Source organism: Schistocerca nitens, chromosome 10 (genome assembly GCF_023898315.1).
Source record: "Schistocerca nitens isolate TAMUIC-IGC-003100 chromosome 10, iqSchNite1.1, whole genome shotgun sequence".
Taxonomy (NCBI): Eukaryota; Metazoa; Arthropoda; class Insecta; order Orthoptera; family Acrididae; genus Schistocerca; species Schistocerca nitens.
In genome coordinates, this window is record NC_064623.1 from 183,343,177 (window position 1) to 183,363,228 (window position 20,052).

At 43.2% G+C, this 20,052-nt stretch overlaps 2 protein-coding genes across 2 annotated transcripts in view; one reads left to right on the forward strand and one right to left on the reverse strand.

Moving 5' to 3' along the window:
- LOC126209975 (potassium voltage-gated channel protein eag-like) overlaps positions 1-3,714 on the reverse strand; it is a 125,075-nt gene extending 121,361 nt beyond the window's left edge. Inside the window, exon 1 of the mRNA XM_049939086.1 lies at positions 3,474-3,714. Within this exon, the coding sequence (XP_049795043.1) occupies positions 3,474-3,714 (241 nt within the window). The remainder of the gene's footprint in view (positions 1-3,473) is intronic.
- Positions 3,715-4,776: 1,062 nt separating this feature from the next.
- LOC126209976 (uncharacterized) overlaps positions 4,777-20,052 on the forward strand; it is a 61,564-nt gene continuing 46,288 nt past the window's right edge. Inside the window, exons 1-2 of the mRNA XM_049939087.1 lie at positions 4,777-4,835; positions 4,951-5,289. Of these exons, the coding sequence (XP_049795044.1) occupies positions 4,777-4,835; positions 4,951-5,289 (398 nt within the window). The remainder of the gene's footprint in view (positions 4,836-4,950; positions 5,290-20,052) is intronic.

Here is a 20,052-nt window from a genome sequence, read left to right on the forward strand (position 1 = left end):
GTGATTACACGACAATAACATCCCTGTAACGGACTGGCCTGCACAGAGTTCTGACCTGAATCCTATAGAATACCTTTGGAATGTTTAGGAACTTGGTGTCAGGCCTCACCGACAGACATCGATACCTCTCCTCAGTCCAGCACTCCGTGGAAATGGGCTGCCCTTCCACAAGTAACCTTCCAGCACCTGATTGAACGTATGCCTGCGAAAGTGGAAGTTATCATCAAGCTAAAGATGGGCCAACACCATATTGAATTCCGGCATTACCGATGGAGGGTGCCACAAACCTGTCATTTTCAGCCAGGTGTCCGGATACTTTTGATCACATAGTGTACCTTCTTCTCAAAGAAACATCATGAACGTTTTTCCTTGTATGACGGCACAAGTTTGTTGTGCCTCCTTGCTTTTGAAGCAAATGGAGCATTGCACTTCATTCCTACAGCACGTCGCAAAATACTTCCACAAACAAAGGACAGTACCATTCTTTAATATCACTGAAACCCGAAGATGACTGCGAGACACTAACGTATCGGTCAGGTGCGGGGCAAGTCTGCACACTGCAAGTACACGCGTACCATCTAATAGGTTACGCCACACGGCTTCAAGTACACTATTGTCTCTGCAAGTCTATGTCGATTCTTATACAATAAGTGTGTTACTAATTTCTAACTATTGGCGTTGTTATTAAAATACTACTAGTAGTTTTCTCAGTTTCTACAATAATCCAATATTTCAAAACAATGGAAATTTTACAAATAAATATTTATAGTACTTTATAAAAATAATTTTATTTAAAAACAAAAAGTTTTGGCACTACTTTTATGGCAAAATTGACATGACAATTTTTATCCTGTTATTACTAAAAAAACCATTGCAACGATACCAAACAAATGTCGGAAAATACCGTTTATTCAGATCTAAAATACTGGTACCGGTTTTAACCGAGCGGTTTTTCACATCCCTACGCCAACCTCGCGAACTTAGTGCCACAAAGAGGATATTGCAGGTGGTCAGCCCAATGTGCTATGTGTTCTCTTACAGCTCTCCGTTCCCACCCGAGCACTGCACTGTGTCTGCGGTTAACATACTAAAACTAATAGGCGAAATGTCACTCCTAGGTGTTGTCTGCTATTTGATCCGTAGTATACATCGTGATTATAGTCGCTTCCTTCCTACAAGAACCCATATATCTTTGATTACGATGTCTGGAAGTTAACAAGTACAATTAGAAGAATCTCTCTGAAGTAATTCCTATTGCTGCCACAAACTCTTTTTTAATTATTAAAAATATCTATGTGGCTTCTGTAACTATCTAGATGTAAAAAAAGTTACTTAAGAGGAGAAGAATCTCTCTGAAGTAATTTCTATTGCTGCCACAAACTCTTTTTTAATTATTAAAAATATCTATGTGGCTTCTGTAACTATCTAGATGTAAAAAAAGTTACTTAAGAGGACAAGTTCTTAGCCAAGATCACTATAAAAACTTTATTGTAGATAACCGGTTTCGGTGAAACGAACTTATCATCTTCAGATCTTCATAAGGGTTATTAAAAATCTTTATGATGCTCTGAAGATGGTAACTTAGTTTTATCTACAATAAAGTTTTTACAGCCATCTCGGCTAAGAAGTTCTTCGTCTCTTAAGTAATAACTACAGATTGTCTCTTCGAGCTCAACATAAGAAAACGAATGAATAAAAAAGAAATTGGTTGAATTACAGTGGAGCATGCAAGCTTGAAAATTCACAGAAACCGCCACTAAGCTGTCGCTGTGTAAAAAACATCCTGCTAGATTGAAATTGTACACTATACTGGCAGCCGAAAATGTCTCTCGCAGGCAATGACTAAACGATTTATTGGCAACACTCTTTCATCTTTGAGTGCTAGTCCTTCAAGTTATGCTGGAAAACTTCTGTGAAGCTGGAAGTTAGGAGTGAGAAGGCGGAAGTAAAGCTGTAAGTTTATGTCTTGCCTCGATAGCTCAGTTTCTAAGACCATTGCACATGAAAGGCTGAATTCCTGGTTCGAAGCCTGGTCTGACGCACAATCATCTGCTGGGGAGTTTCATAACGGTGCAGAAGCCATTGCAGAATGAAGAGCCCAGTCCAGAAATAATGCCCCAGCATAGTTAACCAAAATAACAATAAAGGAAGATAAATACAGGGCCTCATGTATAAGGACACAGAACGTAATGTAATAGAAGGAACAGGCTGGCCCACAGAATAGCCACCTGGCGAGCCAGAGAATTGACATAGCAGAAAAGTCAGTCAACCCAGCCAGGGTCAACTGCAGACTCCACTAAACTAAATGGGCTGTCATAGGAGCTAGGCCGTGAAGCATAGGTTGGATGGGCTGAAATCACCAGTTTCCATGAATGGTTGTGGGAACTGCGATGTGTCTCTAGGAGTGGGCTGTCAGAGCTGAACAGCATCCACCAACTCGCAGGTGGACCTGCACTTCCTCTCAAATTAGAACCGAGGCAGGTATTGGAAGTGATGGGTTGGTTGGATATTTCTATGTGTCCAGGCTGACATCGTGGTGGCAGTCATCTACAGAATCTGACGAGCCAGGTGGACTGGCCTGTGCCCTATCTGGACAAGACTATCAAGCATAGGCCACTATGGTGTCATGTTATGACCCCATAAGTTGAATGTCAGAGACAAGCAGGAGCTTGTACAACACCCATCAAGTGGCACTGTCAACTGTGTCATGCCCTCCCATGACTGACTGGTTTTACATCTTCACATAAGCAAAAACCCCAAGGGCTCAAGAAATGACAGGGCAACAAGGTGCATCAACCCAATTCCACTGCTATATCTTTGATTACGATGTCTGGAATTAACAAGTACAATTTGAAGAATCTATAGGTTGTGCTCAGCTGTAGAGACTGGCAACTCCAGTGTATCCAGCATGCCATTTGGATCAGACTGTGAAGCAGACCCTGAACAAGTTCAAACCAACACTGAGGGTTATAAATGTGGGGCCACACTCTGTCTCAAGAAGGAGGATATTAGAGTGCAGAAGGAGCCTGTATGACAATGAGTAAGTGGTGGTGTTAATAAAAGAGAATTAGATGTGGCGTGACCTCCAGCAAATGGCACTATGGTTGTATGTGAGCAAGAACCTGAACGAGCTGGAGAACTGACAGGCCAGTGAGGTGGGTCATCCCAATAGCCTATAACGAAACTGACAATACTGTTATTGTTTCCACGTACAAAAAAGTAATTTTATAACTACAGCACTAGGAAATCCATTTTTCAGTTTTCTAGACACGACGTGTTGTGTTCAGCAGCAGAGTCCAGTAAGCCAATGTCGCTGACCAGTGTACCATACAGGCCATGCCACAAGGCAAGGGCCGATTGTGCTGAAACTAGCACTGTGTCTAATTGTGGGAATGACAGTATGTCTGGGATATTGGGATAGAGCAGCAACCTGTATGGTGCAGGTCGCACCATGTGCCTGTATTTCAGTGCACCTTCTGGCAGCTGGGGCTGTTCTTCCACCCAGACACGAACAAGGAGAGGGTGGAGGTGTTTCAGACTGACCAGGTTCATTGAGCCAGCTGTGCTGATCCATTGGGTGGCGTCCAGCTGTAGAGTGCAGTGAGGCAGCTGGACAAGGCTATGTACTGTATGGGCTACACCACAAGCCAAGGGCTGCACGGGCTGAAACCAGTACTGTGGGTGACTAATTATGGCGAAGTTGAGTGTCTCCATGAGTGGCATCTACGAGCCAAGCATTAAACTGTACAGTGTAGGTCACGCCATTTGCCCATAGCATAAGGTTCTGTGCTTCCACCCAGACAAGAACACAGGCCTAGCGGTTCTAGGCGCTTCAGTCTGGAACCGCACGACCGCTACGGTCGCAGGTTCGAATCCTGCCTCGGGCATGGATGTGTGTGATGTCCTTAGGTTAGTTAGTGTGGTGTGCGTACTGTAAGGCCTTCAGTACACACACCATCAGATTATTTGACTTGTCGCTCTAGCGAAGTAGGCGAGTGTCAGCAATATGTCTCGTGGTCTTATCGTGGCGTGTTTATCTTCTGCCGTTAGGTCAGATGATAGAAATGCCACTTGCACGCTTAGAGTAACAGATTGACGGTGACCAACTCTAAACAGAACTTGATTAATTTTCACACACATTTATTAAAATAATAAGTCATAAACCTTACTTAACTTGATTCTGGATGCTGTTTGCAATTGACAATCTGAAGTTCCTTTGGTCTTGGTACGGTAATCTTATTCTCACATATTTCTGATAATTGATAAAGTGTCTATACATTTATCTTCATGGCTATGTACAGGAATATGATAATCTTATTAGGCGCAGACTGAAACTTCACTATAGACTGGTGCAGATAAAGGCAGACTGGTGCAGACAAAGGCAGACTGACTAATCGGAGGTCTGTACACTCGTTATAATACCTCGCGCGTTCAGGTATCACTGCGCGAGTGTGATCTGCGGGGAGAAAAGGTTCTACTTTAGCAGGAATCTCATTGGCTGCGTTACATATTAATACGCGGATCGGCGGAAGCAGAATTTGGCCTGTCTCTATGGCAGCGCCATCTCGTAGGGCGGAGATGGACGAGCGCCGCGCCTGCACTGTTGTGCTTAGTGGGGCGTGCTCTAGTGGGAAAGTTGTGTACACACTGACTACGCGGAACTACGTACACGACAGTTAGGTTTAAGTAGTTCTAAGTTCTAGGGGACTGATGACCTCAGATGTTAAGTCCCATAGTGCTCAGAGCCATTTGAACCATTTGAGCCAGCCTCGAGATATGATAGACCAGCAAGGCTGGAATGACCCAGTGGGCGTGCTCGGTGGTAGAAGTGCCCAGTGAGCCAGCTGGTTTGGCCTGTGCACCGTATTGACCAGGTTGCAAGGCAGCGACTGGATCGACGAAAGAAGTTCCGGGCACGACTCTAATTCTGGGTACGACGTGTGTCCGCAGGTGTGGGATGTCGGAGCGGCAGGGGCGGCCGGAGCCTAGCAACAGCCTGTACGACATCCTGCAGGTGGCGCCGTCGGCCACGGAGGACGAGATTCGGCGCGCCTACCGGCGGCTGGCCCTGCGCTACCACCCCGACAAGAACCCGGGCGACCAGGCGGCGTCCGCGGAGCGCTTCAAGGCGGTGCAGCGCGCCTACCGCGTGCTGGGCGACCCGCGCCGCCGCCAGCTCTACGACCTGTACGGCTCGGCGTCGCTGGCCGAGGGCTTCCCCGACGGCCAGCTGTGGGTGCTGACGTCGGGCTGGGCGCGCTGCCTGCTCGTCGCCATCTTCCTGGCCACGTGCTGCTGCTGCGGCTGCTTCTGCTGCTGCTACTGCTGCTGCTACTTCTGCTGCGGCCTGATGCGACCACCGCCCGTGCCGCAGTACAGCGACTTGGACTCCGTCGTGACGTCGCAGCCGGTAGCCGCGTCCTCGGGCCGAGAACTCACGGAGTACAGCAGCCTTCTCGGCGCTCGGAGGTTCACCTACAACGCGTATCAACCGCAGGGCGGTACATAGAGCGTGAACCTCTACCCGACTGGGGTACAAACTCTGGCCTGTTCAGTTCCGCACACAGTATCCTCACCACCATTGCGTCTTAAACAGTAATATGCTCCCACCTATATCCCATGTGACCTTATATTCTTTTTAGCGAATACTTAAAATGACGATGCTGTTATTTTTTCAGTCCTAAAAAGGTTATAATTCCAGAAACAGAAAATCTGTTTTTCATCTGTCCACGCATACACAGCAGGAACTTGAACTCCACTGATATTATTTCAGAGGCTACTCTGGGATTTTTTTCTGGATATTTTGATATAATGGATCTATGTAACCTAGATGATCTTTAGAGAATAATAAAACTGATATTTTTCAAGTTGTTTCTACAGCTACCTTTGTTCCCTTGAAAACACCTTCATATCAATGAAAGAGCCCGTTATATGTAATTGTATTGTGTATTAAACTGGGGACCTAGAAACGACGGAGAGGCTTCGTCCCACCGTAGCCCTCAGAGGTTCACAACCCCACAACAGGCCACAGCAGTCCACCCACCCCACTGCCGCCCCACGCTGAACTCAATGTGCGGTTCAGCCCCCAGTGGACCCCAGGGAACATCTCATACCAGACGAGTGTAACCGCAGATGTTTACGTGGTTGAGTAATTATGGTGTACAGTGTTTGTGCAGCAATCGCCGACATATTGTAACTGAGGCGGGATAAGGGGAACCAGCCCGCATTCGCCGAAGTAGATGGGAAACCCCCTTAAAAACCATCCACAGGCTGGCCAGCACACCAGAGCTCGACACTAATCCGCCGGGCGGATTCGTGCCGCAGACCGGCACGCCATCCCGCTCGGGATATATTTAATTACTAATATGTACAAAAGAAAAAGTCCTGTGAAGTTGTTGCTGCCGCTGAGAAAACTGCTCGGCATAATGTTGGGCTGTGCCAGTGGATGTAACTGAACGTTGGTCGCCAGTGCATTGGTGTTTGGTCTCATCGCCACCGAACCAAAGGGTTGGGGCCAAGGGATTCGGCCATGTGAAGTCGTACTTCGCTTGAAAACTTGTCGATATTGCTCCCAATTTGTTACTGTTATAAATGACAGGAAATACTATTCGAAGCAAAAACGTTTAGAAGATATGTGCTCTAAAATGCATACCGTAAGAGTTTTGAGCACTTGTTCATCATCAAGACAGTAAAACACACTTCTCCACTGGAAAAAGGGCTCATAGCCTTTTAGAGCCCATAATTATACACTACACAATTTTTCCTTGTTTTCATCCACATTACCTCCTCCGAAAATATGGAAAGCAAAGAGCTTGCAGTAGAAAGGATTTCTTACACAGTATCGAAGATGAAGAGGGCTCATAGCTTTTACGGTATGCATTTTAGAGCCCATATTTAGTAGAGTTTAAAATGGTCGTTCCTGTCCTATCCTTGACTACCGACCGTTCCTCCTCGGACACCCTTTCTATGTGGATTTATGAATAGTGGAATATCGTTAATTTGCGTTCAGTGCCATCGCAGGAAATCTGACCAACGCAACACAATATAATTGCTATTTCCATGTGTTATGAAAACAGCCACATTTTTCAGAGACCAAGAATAGACTTCTCAGTGACTACCAGATAGTACCCCTGCCCTTATTCCCAAACACAGATTACGTAGCGTAAATTGCTAACGTTGCCTGGCTCAACACAACAGATGTTTTTTCGATATCCAACATTTTCAGAGTATTCTGCTTCACATCTTGACGTTATTTCAGAACTTGTTTTCATTTGATAAACAAAAGGAAACGAAAACACTCATTTTGTGTGTAACTGGACATGACTAGCAAAACCTAATATCATTCCAGAATGAGATTTTCACTCTTCAGCTGAGTGTGTGTTGATATGGAACTTCTGGCAGATCAAAACTGTGTGCCAGACTGAGACTCGAGCTCGGGCAAAGGTCCCGAGTTCGAGTCTCGGTCCGGCACACAGTTTTAATCTGCCGAGAAGTTTCCTAATATCATTTCTTATTAAAGCATAAAAAACATTTCAAACGTATTTTTCAGGAATCGTCTGAAAACTAAACTATTCTCCTGCCAAACTGATATTTTGACTTCAACGCAAGCGGTGAACTATATGATGCACAGTGTAGCAAAAGGAGCGAATACACCGAAGAAAATGTAATTATGGTACTTGTAAAAGTATATACGGAAAGACCTGCAAATACAGTTTGTTAACGCTTTAACAAGATATATACCACGGGGATTTCGTAGTCCCCTTGGCAAGAGAGGAACTCGACATTAATCCGCAGTCACGTAGGTTTCAAGTCTCAACATGGCAGTGGCGGGGGCGTGCACAGTCTATCCCTGCCTGATCAAAGTGGACGTTCATTTGGGGTGTGTCCGCACGAGTCACTACTTGCGCTGATTTCATGTGATGTTTCTTACGGCCACCCTGGACAATGCATTACGGTCCCTGTCCTTCAGTGCATGAGATCTTGATCTTAGTTTAGCTGTAGCTGTTGCCTGGCGTTGCACTACTAGTCGAGTGGAACTGCTTTAGATGGGTTGAAATGTCAACGATAGATTTGTTACACAGGTGACGTCCAATGAATAGTCCATGTTCGAAGTCACTGAGCTCTCTTGTTACTGCTTCTCTGCTGACAACAATGCTTGCCATATTTTATACTGGCGTGACCATACATATAGTGGTCATTTCGGCATACGAGGGGCGTTCGGTAAGTAATGGAAAACATTTTCTCTTGGCCATTTTTGGTTGAAAAAATGCGAAATTTGTTGTTCGATATAGTGGAATATTGCCGCTTCAGCCCCTATAGTTTCATGAAGTGCTATACGTAGCCTTCAAAATGGCGTCTGTAACGGAAGTGCGCCGGCCGCTGTGGCCGAGCGGTTCTAGGCGCTTCAGTCCGGAACCGCACGACTGCTACGGACGCAGGTTCGAATCCTGCCTCGGACATGGATGTGTGTGATGTCCTTAGGTTAGTTAGGTTTAAGTAGTTCTAAGTTCTAGGGGACTGGTGACCTCAGACGTTAAGTCCAATGGTGCTCAGAGCCATTTGAACCATTTTGTAACGGAGGTGCGTTAAAAGCATACAACGGTCATTGAGTATCTTTCGGCGGAAAACCAGATCATCGCAGGTGTTCTTAGGCGCTTTCAGAAGGTCTGGCGGTGAACAAAAGCATGGTGAGTCGAATTCCTCCTTCATTGTGCAATGATCACCTCTAAAGTGTGTTGTGCTACCCTCAGGAAACTGAAGAAACGGTTTCAGTGGGTCCGTCGCCACAAAAATGCCAACGAACTTATCCTCCTCCATGATAAAGCAAGGTTTCACACGAATCTGCGCATCTGAGAGGAGATCGCAAAACTTCATTGGACTGTGCTTTCTCATCCAACCTACAGCCGACTCGCGTTCGGGAGTACGACGCTTCAAACCCGCATCCTGCCATCCTGATTTACGTTTCCCGTGATTTCCCTCAATTACTCCAGGCAAATGCCGCGATGGTTCCTTTGAAAGAGCACAGCAGACGTCCTTACCCATCCTACCCTAATCCGATGGGACTGATGACCTTGCTATTAGGTGCCATCTTCCAAATCAACCAAACCGTGCAGCTAGGGACTCGCAACTTCCAGCCTCCACTGGTTGTCCCTAAGAAGGATGTATTCGGCGGGAACCAGTACGTGGACAATGTGGAGGTTATTGATGCTGCAAGACGTTGGCTCCAGCGTCTACCAGTGGAGTGGTACCGTACGGGCACACGGACCCTCGCAGAAAAGCGGCGCTTTGAACGGAGAATTTGTCTAAAAATAGGATTGCGTAGCCAAAAGACTGGGGACTAAGATGGTGTATTGGAACCATGAATAAAACTAACTTGTTGTCAGAAAAAAAAAATGTATTGCATTTCTTAGTGAACGCCCTTTATAGATAGGATTATAGGGATATACTTAATCAGATAGTGCATTTATCTGTGATGTAATCGAACAAGGCATGATCATTAAAAATGGAAGAAAACGAATCCATATGACTCCAACCTGTTAACGTTATTTTCGTATAACGCTGTTTGTTTACATTTTGTAGTGCGACAGCACTTATAGTTGCGGTGTGCGTACTGTAAGACCTTCAGAACACACACCATCAGATTATTTGACTTGTCGCTCTAACGAAGTAGGCGAGTGTCAGCAATATGTCTCGTGGTCTTATCGTGGCGTGTTTATCTTCTGCCGTTAGGTCAGACGATAGAAATGCCACTTGCACTCTTAGAGTAGCAGATTGACGGTGACCAACTTTAAACAGAACTTGATTAATTTTCACATACATTTATTAAAATAATAACAAGCACAAAAATTACTTAACTTGGTTCTGGATGCTATTTACAATTGACAATCTGAAGTTCCTTTGGTACTGGTACGTTAATATTATTCTCACATATATCTCTGATACTCGACAAAAGTGTGTATACATTTATCTTCATGGCTATGTACAGGAATATGGTAATCTTATTAGGCGCGGACTGAAACTTGACTATAGATTGGTACAGACTAATGTAGAACTTGTACAGACTGTTGCAGACAAATGCAGACTGACTAATCGGAGGTCTAAACACTCGTTATAATACCTCGCGCGTTCATGTATCACTGGGTGAGTGTAATCCGCGAGGAGAAAAGGTTCTAAGTTAGCAGTAATCTCATTGGCTGCGTTATATATTAATACGGGGATCGGCGGAAGCAGAATTTGGTCCGTCTCTATAGCAGCGCCATCTCGTAGTGCGGAGACGGACGAGCGCTGTTGTGCTTAGGCCGGTATTACACTATCAAATTTCTTTGTCAAAGATTTGATCAAAGATGTGATCCAATATTCCGTCCAATATATTTGACAAAGATCTTTGACGTAGCGCTACAAGGGGTATTACACTGTCATCAAATTTTTCGTCAAAGTTCAAGATGGCTGACAACAACTTGTTATTAACCGCAGCAGTTCTATGTACTCCAATTGCATTGTGTGCACATGCGGAAAAGAAGTGGGGGGAAAAAATGGAACCATACATACGAGGTTGACAGTCTTAAAAGTCCTGGGATTACAACTTGATAATAAATTCAGTTGGGAGGAGCACACCACAGAACTGCAGAAACGCCTTAACAAATCTGTATTTGCAATTCGAGTGTTAGCAGACATAGGCAACATAAAAATGAAAAAGCTTGCATACTTTCATTCCATAATGTCATATGGGATAATATTTTGGGGTAAATCTTGAAGTCAAACAAAAGTTTTCAAGGTCCAAAAGCGTGTAATACGTATTATTTGTGGAGTAAATTCACGGACCTTCTGCAGAAACCTCTTCAAAGAACTGGGTATACTAACTACTGTCTCTCAGTATATTTACTTCTTAATAAAATTTGTCGTAAATAATATATCTCTTTTTCCAAAAAACAACTCAGTTCATACATACAATACCAGGAACAAAAATGATCTGCACAAGGACTTAAAAGCACGTACTTTAGTTCAAAAAGGGGTCCACTACTCAGGAACACTCATCTTCAATAATTTGCCAGGAAACATAAAAAAATTTAGTTAGAAATAAAGATCAGTTTATCAGTTTAAAAGGAGCCTGAAAGACTTACTACTGGCCAACTCCTTCTACTCCATTGGCGAAATTTTTAATAGAAACAAATGATGTATTGTATTTATTCATACTATTAGTATTTTTATTTCAGCTTAAAAAAATCGACATGTTCCACATCCACGAGGATCTCCTCAGCACGGATCTATGGAACGAAAAACTAATCTAATCTGGGTGAAGCCGTGGGTTTTACGACGACACGATAAAAGCATTCAACAAAACTTGTTACGTGAGCTTACAGTGGAAGACGTCAAGTCGTACATCAATTACTTAAGAATGGATGAGCATACATTTCTGTATGTGCTCAATGAAGTGTATCCTCGTATCACAAAGCACAATTTTCACTTAAGAACTGCTACATCTTCAGAAGACAGGCTCACTATAACACTCCGATTCCCTGCTACAGGAGAGGGTTATGTTATGTTAGGTTAGGTTAGGTCTCCAATCTTCTTAATCTATTTTTGTATTCAGGGTGCCTCACGTTGTAAAGCGCCTCATCAGCTTCAGACATCTCTATTAATTCTGTAGTTGTCGGCACACACCAATTGTATTTACCGGCAATGTTTATAAAAACACTACAGACGACAGAACGCTGCAGCGATGCTAGCGCTCCGCGTGGTAACATATCGCATTGCAGTGAACAGAAGACAAGCGATTTCTTTGATCAAATATACGGCCTCGGCCTAGATTTGATCAAATATTGGACGACATTTGTCAAAGATCCCTATTACACTATCAAATATCTTTGACAAAGATATTGGACAAAGATATTGGACAAAGAAATTTGATAGTGTAATACCGGCCTTAGCGGAGCGCGCTCTACTGGGAAAGTTGTGTACACGCTGACTACGCAGAACTGTCCACAACAATAGTATTACAAGTTTTTGTTATGTTTGTGTACATCCATTTTTTAACGGTAGCCAATGTATTCGATAACTGAGGGAAATTTACATTTCGTACATGAGTAACACAAATATTCAGTTATGTGTACCATCAGAGCCCGGATTTCATGTAATACCAAATCAAGAAAAATGTACATAAATACGTAACCAAAATTGGTGAAATATGAAAATAAATATGTAACGAATCAGTTATATGTAAAATCCAAAATACTTTTCTATAAAATTTAAACTCACGGGTAGGCTAGGCAAATATCTATGTCAATTTTAATCAATTCACTTCTGCTGCAAAGTACTGGAGTATAAGCGTCTCCTATTTAATCATTTAAGTCACACTGCAATGGGATGAATAATTTATTATTATATACTTTTCCAAATACTGTATTCTGTTACCATTCACAGTCTCCTGTCTGAAAATATGTTTTTTTACAAATACAAAGAGATCGTTCAGCTTCTCAAGACGTCAACGGTGCATATTCACACAGAGGGATTGTGGTAGGAATAACATTCTCAGCAGGTTCTGCGATTTCACCATTAAATAAGCGAGACAAAATAACAAGATCTGTTTAGCCCCATATGTCGATATAAAATAAATAATAGGGGGGGGGGGAGATCCTTCATGAATAAACCTTTCAACCTCCCAAATCTCTAAAAGAATTCCACCAAATTGAATACAACCAACAGTATCCGCCATAAACTATAACCCTGTAATAAGCTCGCGTTCGCAAACGTCTTAGGCGCCATCTGTTAAAGCCAACGGCAACCACGTCAGCGGCAGCCATCCGCCTATCGAATTACAGCCAAGTGAGATTCATGGTCCATTGTCTGAAGGCTTCTATTTCAGCAACCATGGCCCTTGAATCTCACTTGGCTGTAATTCGATATGCGGACGGCTGCCGCTGACGTGGCTGCCGTTGGCTTTGACAGATGGTGCCTAAGACGTTTGCGTACGAGAGCTTATTACAGGGTTATAATTTATGACGGGTACTGTTGGTTATATGTAATTTGGTGGTATTCTTTCAGAGATTTGGAAAGTTGAAAAGTTTATTCGTGAAGGAATTCCCCCCCCCGCCCCATTATTTATTTTATATCGACATATGGTATGAGTTGCGCTTAGTGCCACTGCTGGCTATAGATATAGTATGGCAATGTACATTTTTTTAAAACATGTACGGAAGTATCATTCCGGTTTCTAGTCGTAATCACATCCTGTTAGATGTTACATGCTGAGTATTTTATTATTAAATTACATGTGCACACATGGAGCACATGACCATACAGCGCCCCCTACCGAGGGCGCTTCGCTGCTAGTTGATTTGTTTAGCGTCAGCATACGCTCTGTTCAAGACTGCTTGTGTCTCAGTTATAGTCATATGTTATTGGACACTTCCTTTGAGTTGTCAAGGCTGTACTCCTAGTTGGTTAGGAAGAAGTTGAAGTTCGTGGTATGTAAATCATATGACCCGATCTCATTTTCTGTAACGTTGAGACGTGCTGAACGTGCTGTTCACTTATCTTTTGTACTTTTTGTAACAGATGTCTGAATATGGATGTAATCACGAAACGCGTAACATGTTCTAATAAGAGAGTCAATTGAACATCTCATGACTTTATTGCGATTGAACAGCATTGGTTGCCAATTATTAATATAAAAATGATCACAGGCCTCATGCGGGATTTTATGTCCTGTATATCTCACGTCCTACTCGTTTATTATGTTTGGTGGGGGACTGTCTTACCACCAGTGGTTAAAGCGCTATCAACAGAATTCAATGTTCTCAGCTTTGATGGCAACGAAGACGCAGCCGGTATTGTGATTAACTTAAAAGCGGCTGATTGGTTCACACTGCGAAGCGTTCGAGAACAATAAACAAAAGAGTTTAAAACGAGTCATTGTTGTATACATCGTATTTGTGCAGTTTAGCTTTGAGTCTTAACAAGATTGACGACAGAATCAGAAACACAACAATGAAACTTATTTTTTTCTTTGTTGTTATACACCGAAAATGTTCGAGACTTACGAAAATTGTATAATTCCCCAAGAATACTAAAATATGTAAAATTATGTGGTGTAGTGGGAAATATAAAAGAAATTATTCAAGTAGTGAAAGGAGACGAAAATTTATTAGTCATGGGTGACTGGAATTCGACGGTAGGAAAAGGAAGAGAAGGAAACGTAGTAGGTGAATGTGGATTGGGGCTAAGAAATGCAAGAGGAACCGTCTGGTAGAATTTTGCACAGAACATAACTTAATCATAGCTAACACTTCGTTCAAGAATCATGAAAGAAGGTTGTATACATGGAAGAACTCTGGAGATAGTACAAGGTTTCGGATACATTATATAATGGTAAACAGAGATTTAGGAACCAGATTTTAAATTGTAAGACATTTCCAAGGGCAGATGTGGACTCTGACCACAATCTATTGGTTATGAACTGTAGATTAAAACTGAAGGAATTGCAAAAAGGTGGGAGGTGGAAATTTAAGGAGATGGGATCTGGATAAACTGAAAGAACCAGAGGTTGTTCAGAGTTTCAGGGAGAGCATAAGGCAACAATTGACAGGAATTGGGGAAAGAAATACAGTAGAAGAAGAATGGGTAGCTTTGAGAAATTAAATAGTGAAGGTAGCAGAGGATCAAGTAGGTAAAAAGACGAGGGCTAGTAGAAATCCTTGGGTAACAGAAGAGTTACTGAATTTAATTGATGAGAGGAGAAAATACAAAAATGTAGTGAGTGAGGCAGTCAAAAAGGAATACAAACGTCTCAAAAATGAGATCGACCGTAAGTGCAAAATGGCTAAGCAGGGACGGCTAGAGGACAAATGTAAGGATGTAGAGGCTTATCTCACGAGGGGTAAGATAGATACTGCCTACAGGAAAATTAAAGAGACCTTTGGAGAAAAGAGAACAAATTGCATGAATATCAAGAGCTCAGATGGAATCCCAGTTCTAAGCAAAGAAAGGAAAGCAGAGAGGTGGAAGGAGTATATACAATGTCTATACAGGGGCGATGTACTTGAGGACAATATTATGGAAATGGAAGAGGATGTAGATGAAGATAAAATGGGGTATATGATACTGCGTGAAGAGTTTGACAAAGCACTGAAAGACCTAAGTCGAAACAAGGCCCCGGGAGTAGACAACATTCCATTAGAACTACTGACAGCCTTGGAAGAGCGAGTCCTGACAAAACTCTACCATCTGGTGAGCCAGACGTATGAGACAGGCGAAATATCCTCAGACTTCAAGAAGAATTTAATCCCAAAGAAAGCAGGTGTCAACAGATGTGAAAATTACCGAACTATCAGTTTAATAAGTCACAGCTGCAAAATACTAACGCGAATTCTTTACAGATGAATGGAAAAACTGGTAGAAGCCGACCTCAGGGAAGATCAGTTTAGATTCCGTAGAAATGTTGGAACACGTGAGGCAGTACTGTCCCTACGACTTATCTTAGAAGAAAGATTAAGGAAAGGCAAACCTACGTTTCTAGCATTTGTAGACTTAGAGAAAGCTTTTGACAATGTTGACTGGAACACTCTCTTTCAAATTCTGAAGGTGGCAGGGGTAAAATACAGGGAGCGAAAGGCTATTTACAATTTGTACAGAAACCAGATGGCAGTTATAAGAGTCGAGGGACATGAAAGGGAAGCATTGGTTGGGAACGGAGTGAGACAGGGTTGTAGCCTCTCCCCGATACTATTCAGTCTGTATATTGAGCAAGCAGTAAATGAAACAAAAGAAAAGTTCGGAGTAAGTATTAAAATCCATGGAGAAGAAATAAAAACTTTGAGGTTCGCCGATGACATTGTAATTCTGTCAGAGACAGCAAAGGACTCGGAAGAGCAGCTGAACGAAATGGGCAGTGTCTTGAAAGGAGGGTATAAGACGAACATCAACAAAAGCAAAACAAGGATAATGGAATGTAGTCGAATTAAGTCGGGTGATGCTGAGGGAATTAGATTAGGAAATGAGACACTTAAAGTAGTAAAGGAGTTTTGCTATTTGGGGGACTAAAATAACTGATGATGGTCGAAGTAGGGAGGATATAAAATGTAGACTGGCAATGGTAAGGAAAGCGTTTCTACATCTATCTACATCTACATTTATACTCCGCAAGCCACCCAACGGTGTGTGGCGCAGGGCACTTTACGTGCCACTGTGAATACCTCCCTTTCCCGTTCCAGTCGCGTATGGTTCGCGGGAAGAACGACTGTCTGAAGCCTCCGTGCGCGCTCTAATCTCTCTAATTTTACATTCGTGATCTCCTCTGGAGGTATAAGTAGGGGGAAGCAATATATTCGATACCTCATCCAGAAACGCACCCTCTCGAAACCTGGCGAGCAAGCTACACCGCGATGCAGAGCGCCTCTCTTGCAGAGTCTGCCACTTGAGTTTGTTAAACATCTCCGTAACGCTATCACGGTTACCAAATAACCCTGTGACGAAACGCGCCGCTCTTCTTTGGATCTTCTCTATCTCCTCCGCCAACCCGATCTGGTACGGATCCCACACTGATGAGCAATACTCAAGTATAGGTCGAACGAGTGTTTTGTAAGCCACCTGCTTTGATGATGGACTACATTTTCTAAGGTCTCTCCCAATGAATCTCAACCTGGTACCCGCCTTACCAACAATTAATTTTATATGATCATTCCACTTCAAATCGTTCCGCACGCATACTCCCAGATATTTTACAGAAGTAACTGCTACCAGTGTTTGTTCCGCTATCATATAATCATACAATAAAGGACCCTTCTTTGTATGTATTCGCAATACATTACCTTTGTCTATGTTAAGGGTCAGTTGCCAGTCCCTGCACCAAGTGCCTATCCGCTGCAGATCTTCCTGCATTTTGCTACAATTTACTAATGCTGCAACTTCTCTGTATACTACAGCATCATCTGCGAAAAGCCGCATGGAAGTTCCGATACTATCTACTAGGTCATTTATATATATTGTGAAAAGCAATGGTCCCATAACACTCCCCTGTGGCACGCCAGAGGTTACTTTAACGTGTGTAGACGTCTCTCCATTGATAACAACATGCTGTGTTCTGTTTGCTAAAAACTCTTCAATCCAGCCACACAGCTGGTCTGATATTCCGTAGGCTCTTTCTTTGTTTATCAGGCGACAGTGCGGAACTGTATCGAACGCCTTCCGGAAGTCAAGAAAAATAGCATCTACCTGGGAGCCTGTATCTTATATTTTCTGGGTCTCATGAACAAATAAAGCGGTCTCACACGATCGCTGTTTCCGGAATCCATGTTGATTCCTACAGAGTAGATTCTGGGTTTCCAAAAACGACATGATACTCGAGCAAAAACATGTTCTAAAATTCTACAACAGATCGACGTCAGAGATATAGGTCTATAGTTTTGCGCATCTGCTCGACGACCCTTCTTGAAGACTGGGACTACCTGTGCTCTTTTCCAATCATTTGGAACCTTCCGTTCTTCTAGAGACTTGCGGTACACGGCTGTTAGAAGGGGGGCAAGTTCTTTCGCGTACTCTGTGTAGAATCGAATTGGTATCCCGTCAGGTCCAGTGGACTTTCCTCTGTTGATTGATTCCAGTTGCTTTTCTATTCCTTGGACACTTATTTCGATGTCAGCCATTTTTTCGTTTGTGCGAGTATTTAGAGAAGGAACTGCAGTGCGGTCTTCCTCTGTGAAACAGCTTTGGAAAAAGGTGTTTAGTATTTCAGCTTTACGTGTGTCATCCTCTGTTTCAATGCCATCATCATCCCGGAGTGTCTGGATATGCTGTTACGAGCCACTCACTGATTTAACGTAAGACCAGAACTTCCTAGGATTTTCTGTCAAGTCGCTACATAGAATTTTACTTTCGAATTCACTGAACGCTTCACGCATAGCCCTCCTTACGCTAACTTTGACATCGTTTAGCGTCTGTTTGTCTGAGAGGTTTTGGCTGCGTTTAAACTTGGAGTGAAGCTCTCTCTGCTTTCTTTCTGAAGAAGAGAAATTTGTTAACATCGAATATAGATTTAAGTGTCAGGAAGTCGTTTCTGAAAGTATATGTATGGAGTGTAGCCATGTATGGAAGTGAAACATGGACGATAAATAGTTCAGACGAGAAGAGAATAGAAGCTTTCGAAATGTGGTGCTACAGAAGAATGCTGAAGATTAGATGGGTAGATCACATGATTAATGAGGAGGTATTGAATAGAATTGGGGGGAAGAGGAGTTTGTCGCACAACTTGACAAGAAGAAGGGACCGGTTGGTAGGACATGTTCTGAGGCATCAAGGGATCACCAATTTAGTACTGGAGGGTAAAAATCGTAGAGGGAGACCAAGAGATGAATACACTAAGCAGATTCAGAAGGATGTAGGCTGGGAGATGAAGAAGCTTGCACAGGATAGAGTAGCATGGAGAGCTGCATCAAACCAGTCTCAGGACTGATGACCACAACAACAGTGGGAAATAGTGCAAATGGCTCTAAGCACAATGGGACTTAACATCTGGGGTCATCAGTGCCCTACACTTAGAACTACGTAAACCGAACTAACCTAAGGACAGCACACACATCCATGCCCGAGGGAGGAACCGAGCGAGGTGGCGCAGTGGTTAGCACACTGGACTCGCATTCGGGAGGACGACGGTTCAATCCCGTCTCCAGCCATCCTGATTTAGGTTTTCCGTGATTTCCCTAAATCGTTTCAGGCAAATGCCGGGATGGTTCCTTTGAAAGGGCACGGCCGATTTCCTTCCCAAACCTTTCCTAAACCGAGCTTGCGCTCCGTCTCTAATGACCTCGTTGTCGACGGGACGTTAAACACTAACCACCACCACCGAGGGAGGATTCGAACCTGCGACCGTAGCACCAGCGCGGTTCCGGACTGTAGCTCCTAGAATCGCTCAGCCACAGCGGCCGGTTGGGAAATACTTATTATAAAGCAAAATATGTAAAAACACGTAATTTAAAACTTTGAAATAAGAGTCTTATAAGTTTAGTTCATCGAAATGTTAGGTTATCTTATAACTACGTATACAGGAACAGCAAGTATAATTACATAAAATCCGTGCTCCAGTTATTCTAGTAAGAGGCTCATTCTGTTTTGAAAAATATTGAGACACTGAGTAATAAAGAGTTAATACCGTAAGGCTAATCTGTGTGTCTGTCTTAACATGGCCGGCCGGGGTGGCCGGGCGGTTCTAGGCGCTACAGTCTGGAACGGCGCGACCGCTACGGTCGCAGGTTCGAATCCTGCCTCGGGTATGGATGTATGTGATGTCCTTAGGTTAGGTAGGTTTAAGTAGTTCTAAGTTCTACAAGACTGATGACCTCAGAAGTTAAGTCCCATAGTGCTCAGAGCCATTTGAACCATTTTGTCTTAACATGTACAGTACATATACAACTTAAGAGAGACGTTCCAGACAAGGTAGGTAGTGTGGTGCTGTGCTACCAGTCATTCGTTTGAACCTTTAAAAATTTTGAGCAGTGTTCAACTTCTGATAAGAAAAATGGTTCAAATGGCTCTGAGCACTATGGGACTTAACATCTGTGGTCATCAGTCCCCTAGAACTTAGAACTACTTAAACCTAACTAACCTAAGGACATCACACACATCCATGCCAGAGGCAGGATTCGAACCTGCGACCGTAGCAGTCGCGCAATTCCGGACTGAGAACTTCTGATAAAGTGTGTGATATTCTGATTCGTTTTCCTCATATTACATAGATCTCCAGGCCATTATTCTTACCTTAATGTAGTCACAATAAAAATCTATACTATTAGTTCGGTGATGGCGAATGAGTAATTAAGTTTAATAATTTAGTTACCGAAAAATGAGCGAAGGTTACATTTACAATACGGAAATTTTAAGTAATAGACCGGCGATTGTTCGTGAGAGGCAAAGATATCACCAGGAACGTCCCAGGGTTGGTGTGAAATGACTGCTCTTGTTCTATTCATACATAAAAAATCCGACCGATGGAGTGAGGAGCGCCCTGCTGCTATTGCTTGCTAATGACCAGTGGGCTGTCCTAGGTATACATTTTAGGTGTTC